The 18,589-nt window shown below is 35.5% G+C and overlaps 1 protein-coding gene across 1 annotated transcript in view; it reads left to right on the top strand.

The window, feature by feature from the left end:
• The window catches only part of LOC127880497 (transcriptional regulator ATRX-like), a 55,346-nt gene extending 38,841 nt beyond the window's left edge, over positions 1 to 16,505 (top strand). The window contains exons 23-27 of the mRNA XM_052427793.1: positions 4,476 to 4,594; positions 9,716 to 9,893; positions 10,218 to 10,403; positions 10,882 to 11,047; positions 13,819 to 16,505. Of these exons, the coding sequence (XP_052283753.1) occupies positions 4,476 to 4,594; positions 9,716 to 9,893; positions 10,218 to 10,403; positions 10,882 to 11,047; positions 13,819 to 14,345 (1,176 nt within the window). The 3' untranslated portion in view covers positions 14,346 to 16,505. The remainder of the gene's footprint in view (positions 1 to 4,475; positions 4,595 to 9,715; positions 9,894 to 10,217; positions 10,404 to 10,881; positions 11,048 to 13,818) is intronic.
• The last annotated feature ends 2,084 nt before the right edge of the window (positions 16,506 to 18,589 follow it).

Consider the following 18,589-nt stretch of genomic DNA (forward strand, 5'->3'; position numbering starts at 1 on the left):
ACCATATTGCCGCCGCCATACTTTGGTCGCCATCCGGTGACAACACTGGTCATATGACCGGTACGTCACCGAGGACGTTGATCACGGACCTTTGGTTCTACATTGATCGACGTCTGACCGGCCGGTCCGGTCGTGTCATCGGTCCGGTCCGGTCACCGGTCTTGTCCGGTCATGTCTACATTCCACGTGTGATGGTTTCCTTATGGCATCCACACATGTAACAGTCACCGAACCGTAGTTGTATGCGAACACTAGTTCGTTTACCTTTCAGGCTTCGAGATTAGGTGTTCATTTCTCCTCTACGTCTACAATGGACACTTTATGCCTATTAATACTGATAATCTACCGTTGTTTTCCGGTCTACATTATCAGATGACTTCGTGGATGGTCATTCTTCTGCACCAGATTTTCCATTCTGACGAAGTTATATTATACCGGTCCGATCAACAGACATCGGTCACCATTCACCGGTCATATCACTGGTCACTGGTCACCGGTAAGAATAAGTAGTCGTTCATCATCATCGGCTTATTTTTTCTCCTCGTCTTCATTATCATCATCGGACTATTCTTCCTCCTCCTCTTATTCGTCATCGAATGAATCTTCGTCGTCTGCTTTAATGATGTATCATCGCTAGCGGATTGGATTTTTGGCACGCTCTTCTTTTCCGATCAGTTCTCGACATTGATGTCAGACCATATGGATTCCACCATATTTCGGTCTTTAACTGGTAACGTCACCGGTCATATTATGACTGGTCCGTTAACCTGGCTAGAGTAACCGGTCATTGACCGGTCCGGTTCGGTCACCCGTAACCAATCACCGATATTACACTGTGTTATCATCGGTAAACTTTATAGCATCACGGGATGCCGGAGGTACCACTTTTAATCATATTCCGTACTTCGCAAATCGATGACTTCACGACCTTTATTATCCAGTATGTTAAAGGCGCCTTTTATTGGTTCAAGAAAGAGGCTACTGTAGATAGGTCGTAAATATATAAGTGTTCAACACTTTCCTATTCTACCAATTTTCAAGTCTGTTTGGAGTGGTAAAGTTCGGCTAGCCGTAATTTCTTTCCCCACCCATCATTGACTAATGGTTCCGGCCACCGGTCGGTGTTTACCGGTTCGGTCATCGGCCTTTCTGCTGAGACATCTTTTCTTACGTCTGTTTCAGCTTTATTTTTAAGTTTATTGAAATAAATCTCGGGATTATTCAATGACACGGATTTCCATCTTTTCATAATTATTTCCCACTATTCAGTAGTGTCTAGACTAGAAGATTATCTTGGCATGAGTATAGTTTATTCAACCACAACCTTCCTTACATCTTATACAGATGTGAACAGGGAAGGTTAGGGACGATCACCTATAACAACTTATCCTGATATTCTCAAGTATTTGGTATCCTAATGAATATCACCTGCACATCAATATATTGAAAAGCGAGCATTCTTTTTAGCTGTTTTTCATGTACAACATATTTTCACGACTCCTTTGTGATGGTTTCAGCTAACGCACATTGGTCGTGTTTTAGTTCCAGACACAGAGGTGAACATAGTATCACTCCTTGTATCTGGAAACCAGGAACTCATTCGTTCTTTGCAAAAACAGCAATTTTTCTCTATCGTCTTATACATACCAGGTCGTCTCAACGCCCTGTTGGACTTTTTGTCTGTCAGTTCTCTCTGTCGAATTTGTTTTCCGTTCGGTTGAAATGAAATGTGATTTGCGCATGCGTGGCAGTGTTTTTGCAAATGGCGTGCATGTAGCTGAAAAATAATATCGAGGAACGTTGTTTTTCATCTGACGCTTGTAATGAGCGAAATGCGATCGTATATCGCATTGTAAATGCTAACAACGTGAATGCAGTTCACAGAAATCGATCCAGCAGCGTGTGCGATTGTTATACATTATTCCACTTCACATAAACTGGATTCTTACGTTTATTCTACTTTATGAATATCTTGGTGAGTTTTTGTCATATTTTCATGGTATCTACTCAGTGAACCATGGTTCTACGACCTTTTAAGTCTCCTGTACAATTATTTTCAGGAAACTTCTTCACAGGTAAAATATATCTCAGAGAGACATTTTTATACTGATCCAAACATGTGCCACTACATGTCTGGCCATTATTTAGTTATCTCTTCAGAAGAACGTTTTTCTGTTAGAGCTTCAATCCTTGTTACTTTTATTCCATCAAAACTGGCTGTGAGGTACTCTTGAAAAAAAATTGACTGAGTATTCGAGAGCATAGTTATTACCTTAATCACTCTGCTAGCTGCATAGAGGTTTTTCTCATCTTTTTCTTTGATGATAAGAAATTTGTTCTTATTTCCATCAAAGGATACAGAATATGCTTTTGTATACCATGTTTTTGTAAGTCATCACAACTCTGTGCTGTCTTACCTGGAACTGATCCAAACTATGGAACTTAACACTTTGTTTTTAGTTCTGTTACCTTCTTAAACGGTTTTGGCTTGTGTTATTGGGTTGTTTAATAAGCTTCATATGAACCTATTCATCAGGCTTTTAACAGTTCCAATATAATTTTTAGACGGTTTTCATTCTTATTATGGTTATTACCATACGGAGAAGTGAAATTCATGCTTTTTCTGTCGAAAACGACCAATTTCAGTTGTCGTCTGCACTTTGTTGTTTAAGCCAGGATTCCTTGCTTTATATGAACTCCTCTATATGGCTTCTAAAAATCTTCAAGTTTTCAAGTTTTTCTTAAACTGGTAGAAATGAAGATGAGGATAAACTTCTATGGCCTATTGGGGCGTTGAAGTTCTATCTCAGCAGTGTTAGTCCATTCGAGGTTCTCAAAAGACACTCTTCATTTCCCTAAAAGAACGGGGGAGGAGATTGTAAGCGGTTTCTATTTATCGGAGTCAGACCTCGACAAAGGGAGGATTACTCTTATCTCTAATCTAAGGATTCATTCCTTTTTAGGATCTAACCGCAATGAATTAATAGCTCTGTCTGTTTCTTAGGCGTATATTAATCACACCCCACTTTTTGACATGTTCCAAGCTTGGTTTTTTAGGAATCCGACCAACTTTTTCATCTTTTTATTTTCGTTTTCTGAAGTGCCAACAATACTATTTGTATGTGTTTGGTCTTGTTTTGATTTCACTAACGGTATTGTCTTCTTTACGACAGACATATTTACTCTGTCCAAGAAGTCACAATTAATACCGTTTTAACAAAGATTAGCTGATAACCATTGTTTTGGGTTTTGCTATTATCGTACGCGCTTTTCCTATAATTTTATGTTTCTTGAGGTTTTCATCATTTCCGTTTGATATATATAACGGGATCTCCATTAACGTACGATACATTATTTAGTTCTTAGTAATTAACAGTTCTATTCGTTCTTTGATTTATGGTCTTAACGATTGTTGTTTCTGTCATATTTCAATTTCAATTTGCGTTTTACGCTACCATTCTTTGTGTTTTAAGAAATGTAAATAACTAAGGAAGTCGGTGAAGTAAACAGCCCATTTTATTCTGAAAGAATATCCGAAAATACAGTACTTGAATCCCGCACAGCATTTTCTTAAATATTCTTTCGGTGGCTGCTTTTTGAAATTTGATCAGACTTTTCCAAATACGTTTCCCACGTGATCCCACGTGGTCTCACGTGGTACGTTTATTCACCTACTTTTTTATGTTTATTCGGGTCAAGACTGCTAACCTTTGTTAACTGAAATTAATTAAAACTTTATTAATTATGATTTATTAAAATTATTAAATAAGTTAAAATGAAAATTTAAATATTACAAATATTTCATAAGATTGTGATTTTAATTGGATTACACTATCATTAGCTGATAACCCTTTTAGTGGGTACTACTGTGATGGGAAAATATATACGAGCCTTTCCAGCGCAGCTGCAAAATCAGCTATAAGATAGCAGGTAATGTATGTTTGACATTAGAACTAATTTGTTAAAGTAAAATTCATTTAAATTATTAAATACTTACCTGCTATCGGTAAGTCTCACCTCCACCCCGCTATTCGATTAATATTTGGTATATATATTGAAAGAATATTGAGGGTTGGTTACCGGTTTTTGCCTAGGTTGCATTGCACTATGTTTAACCTGGCCTGTATTACGGTATGGAGGTGGCCGATTACCAAATAAAATTCCGGATGAGTTAATTCCCTTTGAAAAGGAGAATTCTATTAGATAGCAGGTAAGTATTTAATAATTAAAATGAATTTTACTTTTAAAAAGTTGTTTTATTTTTCACCGTACAGCATATTTTCCCTATAAAAAGAACAAAACTTTAACTGCTTCATTAGTATACATAAATGAATTTCATTTAGAAAAGTATCTGAAATGCCATTTACATTTAAACAGAGTGTTGAGTAAAACAATCTTATTCAGCGCCAGTACAGTTGCAGAAAACTATTTCTCATGTAAATGCTCCTGTAAATAAACCTGATTTTTGTTTTCAGCTGTCTCAATATGGCAAGTCATGGACAAAGGGGGGTGATTATTTACGCATGGACGGCTCAACAAGTTCTATTCACAGAAAAGCATCTCAAGATATGTTTAATGACCCAGAGAACTTAAGGTAGTTGTTGACATCAATCTGAATGTTTCATATATATAAGCCGCGTTGTGGAAAAAAACGGGGTTTAATGCATGTGCGTTAAGTGTCGTCCCAGATTAGCCTGTGCAGTCTGCACTGGCTTTACATGGAAAAACCTTTTCTCTGTTATTGAGTTTTTTAGCTCATCTATTTTTTGAAAAAAAATTATGAGCTATTGTCATCACCTTGGCGTCGGCGTCGGCGTTGGCGTTGGCGTTGGCGTTGGCGTTGGCGTTGGCGTCGGCGTCCGGTTAAGTTTTGCGTTTAGGTCCACTTTTCTCAGAAAGTATCAATGCTATTGCATTCAAACTTGGTACACTTACTTACTATCATGAGGGGACTAGGCAGGCAAAGTTAGATAACTCTGGCGTGCATTTTGACAGAATTATGTGCCCTTTTTATACTTAAAAAATTGCAAATTTTGGTTAAGTTTTGCGTTTAGTTCCACTTTTCTCAGTAAGTATCAATGCTATTGCATTCAAACTTGGTACACTTACTTACTATCATGAGGGGACTGGGCAGGCAAAGTTAGATAACTCTGGCATGCATTTTGACAGAATTATGTGCCCTTTTTATACTTAGAAAATTGACAATTTTGGTTAAGTTTTGTGTTTAGGTCCATTTTATTCCTTAAGCATCAAAGCTATTGCTTTCATACTTGCAACACTTACTAACTATCATAAGGGGACTGTGCAGGCAAAGTAATGTAACTCTGACTGGCATTTTGACAGAATTATGTGCCCTTTTTATACTTAGAAAATTGAAAATTTGATTAAGTTTTGTGTTTAGGTCCACTTTATTCCTACAGTATCAAAGCTATTGCTTTCATACTTGCAAGATTTATGAACTATCATAAGGGGACGGTGCAGGCAAAGTTATGTAACTCTGACTGGCATTTGGACGGAATTATGGGCCCTTTATACTTAGAAAATTGAAAATTTGGTTAAGATTTATGTTTTGGTCACTTTACCCCTAAAGTATCATAGATATTGCTTTCATACTTGGAACACTCACAAACTATCATAAGGGTACAGTAAAAGGACAAGTTGCATAACTCTGGTTGTCATTGTTACGGAATTATGGCCCTTTTTTGACTTAGTAACTTTTAATATATGGTTAAATTTTGTGTTTCGATCCACTCGAAGTATCAAGGCTATTGCTTTCAAACTTCAAATACTTACATGCTATCATGAGGTTACTGTACCTGGCAACTTGAATTTTACTTTGACCTTTGAATGACCTTGACTCTCAAGGTCAAATTATTAAATTTTGCTAAAATTGCCATAACTTCTTTATTTATGATTAGATTTGATTGATACTTTGATGAAACTACTCTTACCTGACATACCACAATAGACTTCACCCAAACCATCCCCCGTGCCCTCCCCCCCCTCCCCCCCTCCCCCCCCCCTAATTTTTTTTTTTTTTTTTTTTTTTTTTTATAAGATCATCTCACAAATGACCACCACACCCTCACACTATACCCCCACCCCACCCCCCCACCCCCCCCCCAAATTTTTTTTTGATTTTTTTTTTTTATTATTTTTTTTTAAGATCATCTCACAAATTATCACCACACCCTCACACTATACCCCCCCCCCCCCCCGATTTTTTTATTTTTTATTTTTTTTTCGCTTTTTTGGAAGATAATGTAATAAATGTCCACAACCCCACACTATACACCCCTCTTCACTCCACTCCTCCCTCCTTTGTGATTGAAAATGAGAGTCCCTTCACCTTTAAAAAGAAAATAGATGAGCGGTCTGCACCCGCAAGGCGGTGCTCTTGTTTATTAAAGGAAGTCCCTTATCCAGTCTAAATGGAAAATGTCGTCCTTAATTAGCTTGTGCATACCGCACAGGCTAATCTGGAACAAAACTTTACGCACATGCATAAAACCCTGTTTTCTCAGAGCGGGATTCATATTCTGTTACTATTATTCAGTACTCGGGCCATGTCTTGGCCCTTTCTTTATAGTCAACAGTCCCATTTATTTAGTCAACATTTGCAAATCATAGTGTTGTTTTCAACCAATGTTTTAAAATAGTGCCTAGAGACACTAAATTTCTGCTTTTCAAGGTTCTCCAGTCATGTTTAGCACTAAATAGTCCGTCAGGTCAACTTTTGAACAATGTTGAATTATGAGGTCGCTGTGGAATAGTGGATATGTTGAACTCGGTGACTGTTAGGTTGCAGGTTTTAGCCATTCTTAAGGAGCGTTCTTAAGATCTTCCCCAAAGATTTCAACTTGGTTCCTCCCAGGAAAGCAACTTGAGAGGTTCCCTTAAGGACCTTAAGCTATTGATGCAATAGAATAATAACACATTTGTTTAAGCTTATTTTCTATCATTAATAAATGTCTGAGTTAAAAAGTGTGTACTGGTTGAGCGATTAATGGTCAAGTGACCATTGGTATAAAAAATGGTATCGCTGGTTGTGGGGTGTGATGGCAAGTGTAGCGATCAAGTAAAAGTGTGATCGCAATTGTAGCAATTGTTGTAAAAGTGTGCTCGCAAGTGTAGCGATCAAGTTAAGTGTGATCGCAAGTGAAGCAATCAAGTAAAGTGTGATCGCAAGTGTAGAGATCATTGATATTAAAAGAGTCATGTAAAAGTGTTATCGCAAATGTAGCAATTATTGATGTGTGCATTGGTATAAAAAGTGTTGCGTAAAAGTATAATGGCTGGGTGAGCGATTAATGGTCAAGCGACTCGTAGAGCTAAGTCTAGCCCAATCAAGAAAATGTTTTTTCCTGGCCTGGACGCTTGGTGAGCAAGAGCTTTTTTATTTGAGTAAACGGTGTTGCTACTATAGCGTCATTACTTCACATCGGTAATTCAACGTGTGCTCGTCCACCTCCGGTAGGCATAATTTTCTAGCAGCCAGCTTCCACGAGTGAATCATCCAATCTTTCGGGGCCCGTGGTTACCAATGGCTGTTTCTGGTTAACGCTGCGGCCATTATATCCCACTCTCTTACTTGCATAATATTTTATATAGATCTGTTAGTGAATATTTTATACGCAGTGATTTTTTTTGCTTTAATTTGTTACAGCCTGTGCCTTTTGAATTGGGAAAATTAGCGCGATAAACCGTGAAATTGGGAAAAATAGCGCGATAAACCATAAAATTGGGAATAATTAAGCATTATAAATAGGATTATAATTAACAGAAGTGATATTGTTTTTAAGTGCATGTTCAGGGAGTTTTCTAGAAAAGGAGTCTGGTCAAATTGTTGTTTTTTTTTAATCAATAAAAGTGGCAAGTTTGGGAATGATTTATGGACAAAAATGACTAAATTCAAGTTATATATTTTGTAAGATGTTTAAAAAATAAAGTTGAGACCTAGACTTAAGAAATCATAATTAAGTTATATGAGACACTTTCTAAACAAAAAAAAAATTTTTTTTTTTTTTTTTTTTTTTTTGAAGTTGGGCTTTTTTTTGGGAAATTTTGGTCAGAATTTTTGGAAAAAACGTGTATTTTTGCGATTGGGAAGCAGCCGAAATTCGGCTGTAAATTTGAGCAAAAAAAATCACTGATACGTGAACATTCGATTTCATTTGTGTGTTTATTTGCACAGGTGGAAGTAACGTACCCTGGATAGTATTTTTTTTTGGAGCCCAATATATTCAAATATATATATAAAATCATGTTTAATGGGAAAAAAATGACAAAGAGCCATGAAAAAAAAAATCCCGACCCTCTGATATTGGTATCATAACAAGGTCATTAACTAGAATTTATCATAGACCTGTCTTCGCTGGCCGCAAAAATGTCAAAAGTAGCTTTAATCAAAAGCATCCATTGATCCTCCTATGGGCAATTGGACAACCTTTCAAAAAAAGTTAACTTCAAAAATATCTGTCCAGCCGTTAACTCACAGTCGGTCAAAAAACGAGCAATATTTCGAGTCCGTTTGTCAACCCGAATAAATCTTCTACAGACTTTCAAACAATATTTTTGAGTTTTTGCCTCTTAATCGATAGCCCGCGTCCTATTCCTTTGAAACAACGAAGCTAGTCAAATAATGCATGCATATGCAACCACTTACCCCTAAAAACTAATTCCAAAATGTTATATTTTCTTTGCAACAACTGTTTTAACTCTAAATTTGATTTACTTGAAAACGAAAGAAGCCATCGCTCTTGAACCCGGCTTAGCAGTGAATTACACTGACAGAGCCAGGCACATAAATATGCAATCAACAACAACAACGATGTTTTAATAAATGTGAATAAATGGAAATTACTTTTCATTCTGATTGTTTTGGAATAAGTTTTTAGGGGTAAGTGGTTGCATATGCATGCATTATTTGACACGCTTCGTTGTTTCAAAGGAATAGGACGGGAGCTATCAATTAAGGGGCAAAAACTAAAAAATATTGTTTAAAAATCTGTAGAAGATTTATTCGTGTTGACAAACGGACTCGAAATATTGCTCGGTTTTCGACCGACTGTGAGTTAACGGCTGGACAGATATTTTTGAAGTTAACTTTTCTTGAAAGGTTGTTCAATTGCCCATAGTAGGATCAAGGGATGCTTTAGATTAAAGCTATTTTTGACATTTTTGCGGCCCGCGAAGACAGGTCTATAATAAAGTCTAGTTAATGACCTTGTTATAATTCCAATATCAGAGGGTGGGGATTTTTTTTTTCATGGCTCTTTGTCAATTTTTTCTCATTAAACATGATTTAATACATTAATTTGAATATATTGGGCTCCTAAAAAATATATATATGAAAAATACTATCCTGGGTACGTTACTTCCACCTGTGTTTATTTGGAGGCAAAATATATTGCAATCATGTCATTAAGCCGGTCTACTTAACTAACGTGTTGTTTAATCGTCATCGATGCAGTCGTAAAATAATAATGTATATAGAAATGCTAGTTAACTTTGAAGCATCTCATCCCCTTTTGTGTTAACAATGTTCCTATTTTAAATATTATTTAATAAATCAATTATGATCTGCAAGTTAGGGATGACCTCTTGCAAAATCACAAATGTAATCTCTCATTTGTTGGGTGCATTATAAAATGAAAGCGGTTTTGAAAATGGAATAAATACATTAACCTTCATTGAACCATATTGCATGTTTCAGAGCCCGTCTGTTCTTGATCTCAACGAAGGCTGGAAGCTTGGGAATTAATCTTGTGTCGGCCAATCGTGTCATCATCTTCGATGCTTCGTGGAACCCCTCCCACGACATTCAGTCAATATTCCGTGCGTACAGATTTGGCCAAGTCAAGCCAGTGTATGTGTACAGATTTTTAGCACAGGTTAGTTCTTCTTTCTGTTCGTAGTTTGATGTATGTTTGACACAGTCTGAGGTAAATTATTAAATAAGACCCACTTTAATTAAATTAGATCCTAAATATAACACAATAACAATAACTTGTGAAATAATTAAATAGATTGTCATTTAGTGTGTAAACCGGGTTGTGACACTTTTGTAACAGCGGCACTGTTCCACAACTGGCAACTTCAGGTTTATACGAACCTTGCAATAAACGTCTCAAAGGATTATTCTGTATTTAAAGGAACAAAAGTTATTCTAATAAGCCGTCAAGTTTATACAAAGCCTGTGCCTTAAATTACGTCAGGGAACAATGGAAGAGAAGATATACGAGCGGCAGGTCACGAAGCAGTCGCTGTCGCAGAGAGTCGTGGATGAGCACCAGATAGAGCGTCACTTCACGGCGGCCGACCTTCAGGAGCTCTACCGCTTCATACCTGACCGGCTGGATGATCCCAACAGGAAGGAGCGACCTCTGCCCATCTTGCCAAAGGTCTTTGCTTGATTATTTAAATAAGTTGAATAAAAACAGTCTGACTTTAGGTCGGCATCATCTGCAGTTATTGACTAACTCCTGTATTAAATGACTATTACTAATTACCCCAATCCAAAGTCCATTGAAAACATCGGCAAGTAATCACCAACAACCAAATGCAGTTGTCCGAATTTAGATAAGGTATTAGGCAACCAATGGTCAGTAGCGCAGCAAAATTGCTAATAAACTGTCTCTTTCACTGCCAATATTATTGATATTGATAATTTTCTTCTTGCGTATATTGGGTTACTTAATTCTCTTATGTTCAATGTTATTTATTTCTGTGTTTTGTAAATAAGGGCAATATAGGAATTTAAAAAGGGAAAAGATACGATAAAATGAATATTGAAAAGAGATGCTCAGTGAAAGAAAAAAATTGATTGCTTGAAATAAAAAACTAAGACATGTTATAAATATGTTTAAATTGCATGTTTAGGATCACATGTTGGCTGAGATAAGTACAACAAACAAAGAGTGGATCGTTACATTCCACGAGCATGATTCTCTTCTGGAAAATGTCGAGGAACAGAAACTGACGGAGGATGAAAAGAAGGCAGCGTGGGAAGACTATGAGAACGAAAAGAAGGGAATCAACATGAACAGTAAGCAATGTCGTTACTGTACTAGTCTCTGCAAAATTCCTAAAACTATTATTGCCACGAGGTCTGGTGAAGTCATATTAAATGCTGGTGAAATGTTCATTTAACTGGCCAATGAACTACAAAGCACCCCTTGACCTGATTTTTAGCTCGGCTGTTTTCGGAGAAAACCCGAGGTATTGTCATAGCCAGCTCATCGTTCGCCGTCCGCCGTGAGCCGTCCGCCGGCGTCGTGCTAAAACCTTTACATTGGCTCTAAAATCAAAGTGCTTCCACCTGCAACTTTGAAACTTCATATGTAGATGCACCTTGATGAGTTCTACACGCCACACCCATTTTCGGTTCACTAGGTCAAACGCAAAGGTCACTGTGACCTCTAAAAAATGCACCCGCAGCCGAGCGTGGCACCCGTTATGCGGTGCTCTTGTTTAGCTCAATATAGCTCATGGTGAGCTTTTGTGATTTCCTGTTGCCTGTCGTCAAAACGTGTTTTTGCCTTATTATCACTCTAGAAGCCATATTTATTGTCAGATCTTCATGAAGCTTAGTCAGAAGATTTGTTCCAGTGATATCTTGGACAAGTTCCAAAATGGATTGGGTCTGTGAAAAAACATGGCTGCCAGAGGACGGGGCATTCTTTCTTATATGGCTTTAGCAAAAACATGATATCTTGGATCAGTTCAAAATAGTTCTGGTCTGTTGGAAAACATGGCCACCAGGGGTCGGGAAATTTATCCTAATATGGCTATAGAAAAACCTTGTTTGCTCTCTAAACGTTACATTTATAGTTTTCACTATTCATGACACTTGGTCAGAACATTTGTTCTAATATCTTGGGGCTGCACAGAGCAGGTCAGGTTCGTTATTGATCGCCTTAAAATATGGCTGTCGGGGGCTGGGCATATTTCCTTTAATGTCTATATTAAAACCTTGTTAACTCTCTAGCTGAGAGTTTTCCGATCTTCATGAATCTTTGTGAGAAGATTTGTCACAATGATATCTTGGATGAGTTCGAAAATGGTTTCGGTTGCTTCAAAAACATGGCCACCAGGGGGCGGGGCATTTTTCCTTATATGGTTATATATGGCTTTAGTACAACCTTGTTAACACTCTAGATGCCACATTTATTGTCCAATCTTCATGAAATTTGGTCAGAAGATTTGTCACAATGAAATCTTCGATGAGTTCGAAAATGGTTACGTTTGCTTGAAAAACATGGCTGCCAAGGGGCGGGGCATTTTTCCTGATTTGGCTATATATGGCTTTAGTAAAATCTTGTTAACACTTTAGAGGGCACATTTATATTCCGATCTTCATGAAACTTGGTCAGAAGATTCAATCAAATAATATCTTGAACGAGTTTAAAAATGATGCCGGTGGTTGAAAAACATGGCCGCCGTGGGGCAGGGCATTTTTCCTAATATAGCTATAGTAAAAACTTGTTAACACTCTATAGAGGCCACATTTATTTTCCGATCTTCATGAAACTTGGTCAGAAGATTTGTCCTAATGATATCTTGGATGAGCTCGAGAATGGTTTTGGTTGGTAGAAAAACATGGCCGCCAAGGGGGCGTGGCATTTTTCCGTATATAGCTATAGCAAAACTTTGTTTACACTCTAGAAGCCACATTTATCGTCTGATCATGAAACTTGGTCAGAAGATTTGTCCCAATGATATCTTGGACAAGTTCGAAAATGGTTTCAGTTGCTTCAAAAACATGGCCACCAGGGGGTGGGGCATTTTTCCTTGAACAGTTTAGGTAATAAAAAAAGGCCTCCGGCCCATAATACATAGCACAATAACATAAAATAATATAATTTCAGAGTTGTGTCCATTGACATAACTTAATAACATCAAATAATACAATTTCAAAGTTTGTGTAATTTCAAAAGCGCAATAAAATGTTAACGATGGATAAGTTGAACGATCACTATAAGAGTTAAATTACTTAATACTTCAATAATTAATTTGTAAGTATTTTAGCGGCTGAGCAACTCTAATCGATATGTCGATTTAACCGCGTCATACGAAAAAGGGTCTTTTTCCAAAGGCGAATGCGCAGGTTCGTCTGAACTCATATGACATAAGACCCGTTTTCGCATTATGCGGTTTAGTTTTAAACGCACGTCCAATAACATGACAACAGTACTCGTATAAATGAAAAAGAAAAATCTAGATAACAATTACAATGATAATGAAAAATAAAAACAAGTTGGAATCATTCATGTTATCTGAATTAATCTCTCAAAAATATTTTTGTATTGTTTTTTAGTAATAAAACTAATATTATAAACACGAAACTAGGCTTTTCAATAGACATGAAGTAAAATAGACAAATATTGTAAATTGACTTACAACACACGTAATAAAAAAACCTATAAGTAAGACCACTTCTGTTTTTTTCCTTATATGGCATCACGAATCTTCATGCAACTTTGTCAGAATATTTGTTTACATGATATCTTGGATGTGTATGAAAATCATCATTAAAAGTTTCTGGTCTGTTGAAAAACGTGGCTGCCAGGGTTTTCACTAGTCATGGTAGTTGGTTAGAACATTTGTTCTAATAACATCTAGGGCTGCACATAACAGGTCAGTTCCTTTGAATCTCATTTGAGCGACTTTGGGCCTTTCAGGCCCTCTTGTTATATTGAATTTCACCTTGCCAGAATAGTTTAGTACCTTAGGGTCTAAGGTGAGCGCCTTAGGGTCCATGGCATCTTGTTTATTGTAAGATGATTGTAAACTAAGCATAAAATGTTTCAACTTCAGGATATGAGTCGCAGCCATCAGATGAAACAAAAGAACATGGGAGCATCAACAGTAGAAGTCAAGGGCAAACGTCTACTCAGCAGAAAAACAGTGACACTACCAATGGTTTAGAAACAGAAAATTCAGACATATACTTAACATTAGAAAACTCTCAAAAAATCATTGATTTTGTGGAAACATGTGATGCTCAAAGGGTTGAAAAAGACATCATTATGACAACAGAACTGGAAAATCAAACAGATAAAACAAACAAAGTAAGCACTTCCGTTGTTTACGAAACGCAAATGAAAGACAATGTTTATAGTTTAAGAGAAAATGAAAATATTACAGCTGTTGATGAATTAATTAAATACCTTGACAAAACTGGTAATCATGCTGAGGAACATGCTGAAGGTCCAACTAAAAGTGATGCCAAAGTGAAGCAAAAGCTGGAAACTTATGATGATCTTATTGAAATTGTTGACTTAACTGGTGATGATTTTGAACCAGATAAAGAAACCTTAACACAGGTAAGCAAAGGTTGTTAGGTGGGAGATCCATTTCGGCAAAGTCGAGGTCGCCCTACTGCTTCCAAAGTGTCCACTTGATTCCGTTATGCTTCTGCGTAACCACTAACAAGTAAACATCCTCACTCAGCCAATCTTTTGACATTCTTCACCAAGTGTACAGCTAGGATTATTCCCCGTTTGTACTAAAAGATTTCATCAAAGTTTGCTTGCAACAACACCATATCAGCTACATATATGTGAATTCAATAGTATATGAACATGATTTTACATGGTTAAGATTTTAAAATAACAACTTAATTATACATGATTAAATATTAAGTCAGAATACATTGTGAAAAAATAGTATTGGAGTTAACCATTCATTTGGAGGACGCAGGTGGGATGGAGGCAGTTTCTTGGCAGCTGTAAATGCTCACAATTAAGATGATGGAATAATTTTTATTATCAGTGAAATAATGATTATTGAAAATGCCGAAGAATATAAATAAAACAAAGTTTGCATTTATTTCACTACGATAAATCTTATTTACAGCTGACACTTGTCAGCGCCCACAGTAGTCCGCTTCAACTGCACTATCCTAAGCATCTGCTTGCATATAGATATAATACTTTTAGTTTGATGTAAGAATTGAAGAAAATGTACGGCCATATTTAAAAATCACCTTTATTGGCATACTCAATTTCACCTTTTCATATAATGAAATATTGAGATATTCCAAATATAAAATAATTCTGTTTATTTTATGCTTTAATGTGTTATTTAGTTTTAATGATTAAAGTTGTCAATATATTTAATAAAATGCTATAAGAAAATTGCAAAACAACTATTTCTTTTTTAAAGTGAATTAACCTTGTGTTTGTTGTATGTCAGTGTACAAGTTGTTATACATTAAAGTGACAGTTCGCTGAATAAATCGTTGTTTTGCATCTTATTCGTACATCGAGAAATAAACTTTACATAAATTCATTGAAATATATTTTTATCGAGGTTGACATCGAAAACCTGGTTAAAATCGGTTTTGAATCGATAAAATAATATATAAATGATCATAAATACATGCAATAGGCGAAAATCATTGCAGCGTCGCGAGTTATGCAAATTATATCTTTATTTAGCTCTCGCTAAACATAATTAGCATATGGAAGATAAAAACATAGATTTAGCAAAAACGTAGCGTTGCTACTCAGTTTCCGTCTGTAACAGATGTATTTGCATTTGTTCTTACCTTCTCTCCGCTAAATTCGCCCGTATCCGCAATTTTGTTTGTTTAAGTTTAAATCAAGAGTCGACTCATGAATATTAATTAGGTCGTTTTTGTACTTTACCGTACTCGACCCCAAAATAAAAATCGCTATATTGTTTGTTTTCAACCGATTTCAACCGATTTGTCAGTGATATTCTCAATAAAAACACGCTTACTTACGATTCTGCCCATATATATATTCCGCGAACTGTCACTTTAAAACGTGCTTATGATCGTAAATTTTGCCCCGATGTTAAGTACTTGAATATTTTGTAGACAAAAATGACCATAGAAAAGTAAAGAAGATCGGAATTGTTAATTAATGCACAAATAAAAAGAAATAGCGAACCTGGATAGCGGTTCTAAAACCATTGTCTAATCAAGAGCCAAACTATTACAAATTGAATTATCATTTAATGATTTAATGCATACATTCTTCCAGGTAAATGTATATTCCTGTAACGTGTATTAATTATATGTCATTAATCATAGCGTTTTAAAATTAACATGTTATGGTGAAGTTTCCTCTTAACGTCTTTTCCATAGATGTATAATAATTTAATCTGTGCAAGTTTCTGCTTTCAATGCATATAGTGTATTGAATGATTACTTACAATTGTTAAGAATATACCTGTTTATTTACGCTTGGTTGCATCTAAAGCCTTTTACTTATTACGACACTTTCGAGTCCGATTCCTGATTAGAATCATTACTAAGGGCCTTTGGGAGCGATCTCGAGAATGTTTGGCAGACATCCTATATCCACCACGCCCATGCGACTATCTTAACTGAGTTTTATCTTATACTGTTGTAGCTTTATTTCCTGTTTGATTTGTGATATTTTTTTATAAAATATGTTAGATCTATGTTTTATTTACATAAACATCTTTGTACAATACAAGGGCAATTTACTCTCCCATATACATTAACGATGGATATACTAGAAACACCAAGGACGTCTGTCTGTCTGTTTGAAGACGAAAATGTGTCCATAGAAGTTCTCCTCAACTTGTAAATGTACAGCATTCAAACGTTCCGTTATTGTTCCTTTTATTATGAAGTTGTGCATGTGCGATTATATTCAATCTTTGTTAAAAATAACAAAAGCAATGCCCCTCTTTTAAGAAATATTTTTTTTCTTTTAATAATAGAAATTAGCATTTTTATAATAGAAATTAGCAAACAACACATCCACAACACAAGGTTCAGATATGGTATGAAACATGGTTTTGTCGCCCTTTACTAAGTTTCATTTAATCATGACCTTGGGTCAAAACTGGCCGCACCCAGGCGGTCAAATACTCGATATGCTCTTATATAGCAAAGTAACTTGTCAAAATCTCTTTTTCTGAACCACAAAGTAGTTTTTAAATAAACTTATATTTTGAAATGTTATGTTTTACGTAATGTTCTGTTGATATGCAATTAAATTGATTGAATGTATTGATTGTGCCATTTCTCTCTGGTGATAATAGTAATACATATATATTTTATATTGTTAGTTTTTAAATAAACTTATATTTTGAAATGTTATATTTTTATGTAATTTTCTCTTCATATACATTTAAGTTGATGAAATGTATTGATTGTGCAATTTCTCTTAGTGATAATATTTATACATGTAGAATGTATTTTGTTTTGAATGTTTGTCAATAGCTGAAATAAGAATGTATTTAATAAACAATGTGAGGGTGTGCTTAAGTTTCAATTAGCTATATTTTATTAATGTAAATTTTACTTTTGCCTTTATTAGTGATTTAAGCTGTCTTGTTTTATTCTATTTCTTTAAAAATTATTTCAATTAAAGAGGATGACATAAATTGTTTTGTGTATCATCACAGTATTTGATAAATTTGATTATTCAATTTTATGTTATATCATTTAAATTTGAACGCATCGTATACGTCTATAACATGTCCGAATTATGCAAACATAAGAATTGTTTTAATAGAAATAGCTTAGTTGGTAAATTCTAGTTCTAATTTCTTAAGTACAACGCAAAAATTATCGTTTGTATTGTCATATGAACATTTCAATAAATCCAGTGCCAGAGCCTGTCGTGATATTTGAAGTAAGATTATGTTTCAATTGCACACCGTATATATTGCTTTTTATAAATTGTATTTTGCACATACACATACAATTATATTTAAGGGATTTCAAAATGTTCGTCTCTCTTAACTCTGTTATGAGTGGCTTTGTGAATATATATGTCATTTTTTGCAAAGGTGAGACGTAAATAAACTGTTATGTGTATCTGTCGGTCATAACTAATTATATAATATCTAATTGAAATCAAATTTAAATGCATATCCGACATTAATCAAGTACCGGTATTTAAACAACACATAAAAACAGATTCTAAAAATATTTTCTTTCCATGTACACCATTAAATAGCTACTTAAAAATAACTTGCACTTGCACAAAAAAGTATTCAGGTGTCAGTTTTCTCAGTATCATGTATGTCAACTGATTGCTCTTATGACAGGTTAACACATGTAGCTCATCGAAAACCAATTCCATCTGATGAATACCTGAGGAAAATTAACACATTTCAAATAATGAGTGCGTTGAAGGACCCAACGGGCGCGCATGGCCTTTGGTCGTTTCTTTACAACAATATGCAAATCCTCACAAAAATGATTAATCAGTTAGTGTTTAAACTAAAAACAAATTCGATCAGAATGCCATAAGAAAATAAAATTCAATAATTTACACATACATCCATGTGTGTCCTGAAAAGTAAGCGCGTCATGGATGAATGATTTGAATGCAAAGATGACCTCGGATAACAACGGATAACAACATACATACAATATCATGTTGATTTCTTGAGCCGTTTTAAGAAGTTACAATGTTAACAGTGTTGCGTTAGAAGTGCGATTAAGTGTATGTTTTAAATTTACATATACAGCCATCAGATGTCACTGATCTTAAACAATAATTAACCCTTCAAACCGGTTTCACGTAGATATAGCACAGAGCTTTGTCAAGAAATTGCTGTTTTTACCTTTGAC

Source organism: Dreissena polymorpha, chromosome 5 (assembly GCF_020536995.1).
Source record: "Dreissena polymorpha isolate Duluth1 chromosome 5, UMN_Dpol_1.0, whole genome shotgun sequence".
NCBI classification, from domain to species: Eukaryota; Metazoa; Mollusca; class Bivalvia; order Myida; family Dreissenidae; genus Dreissena; species Dreissena polymorpha.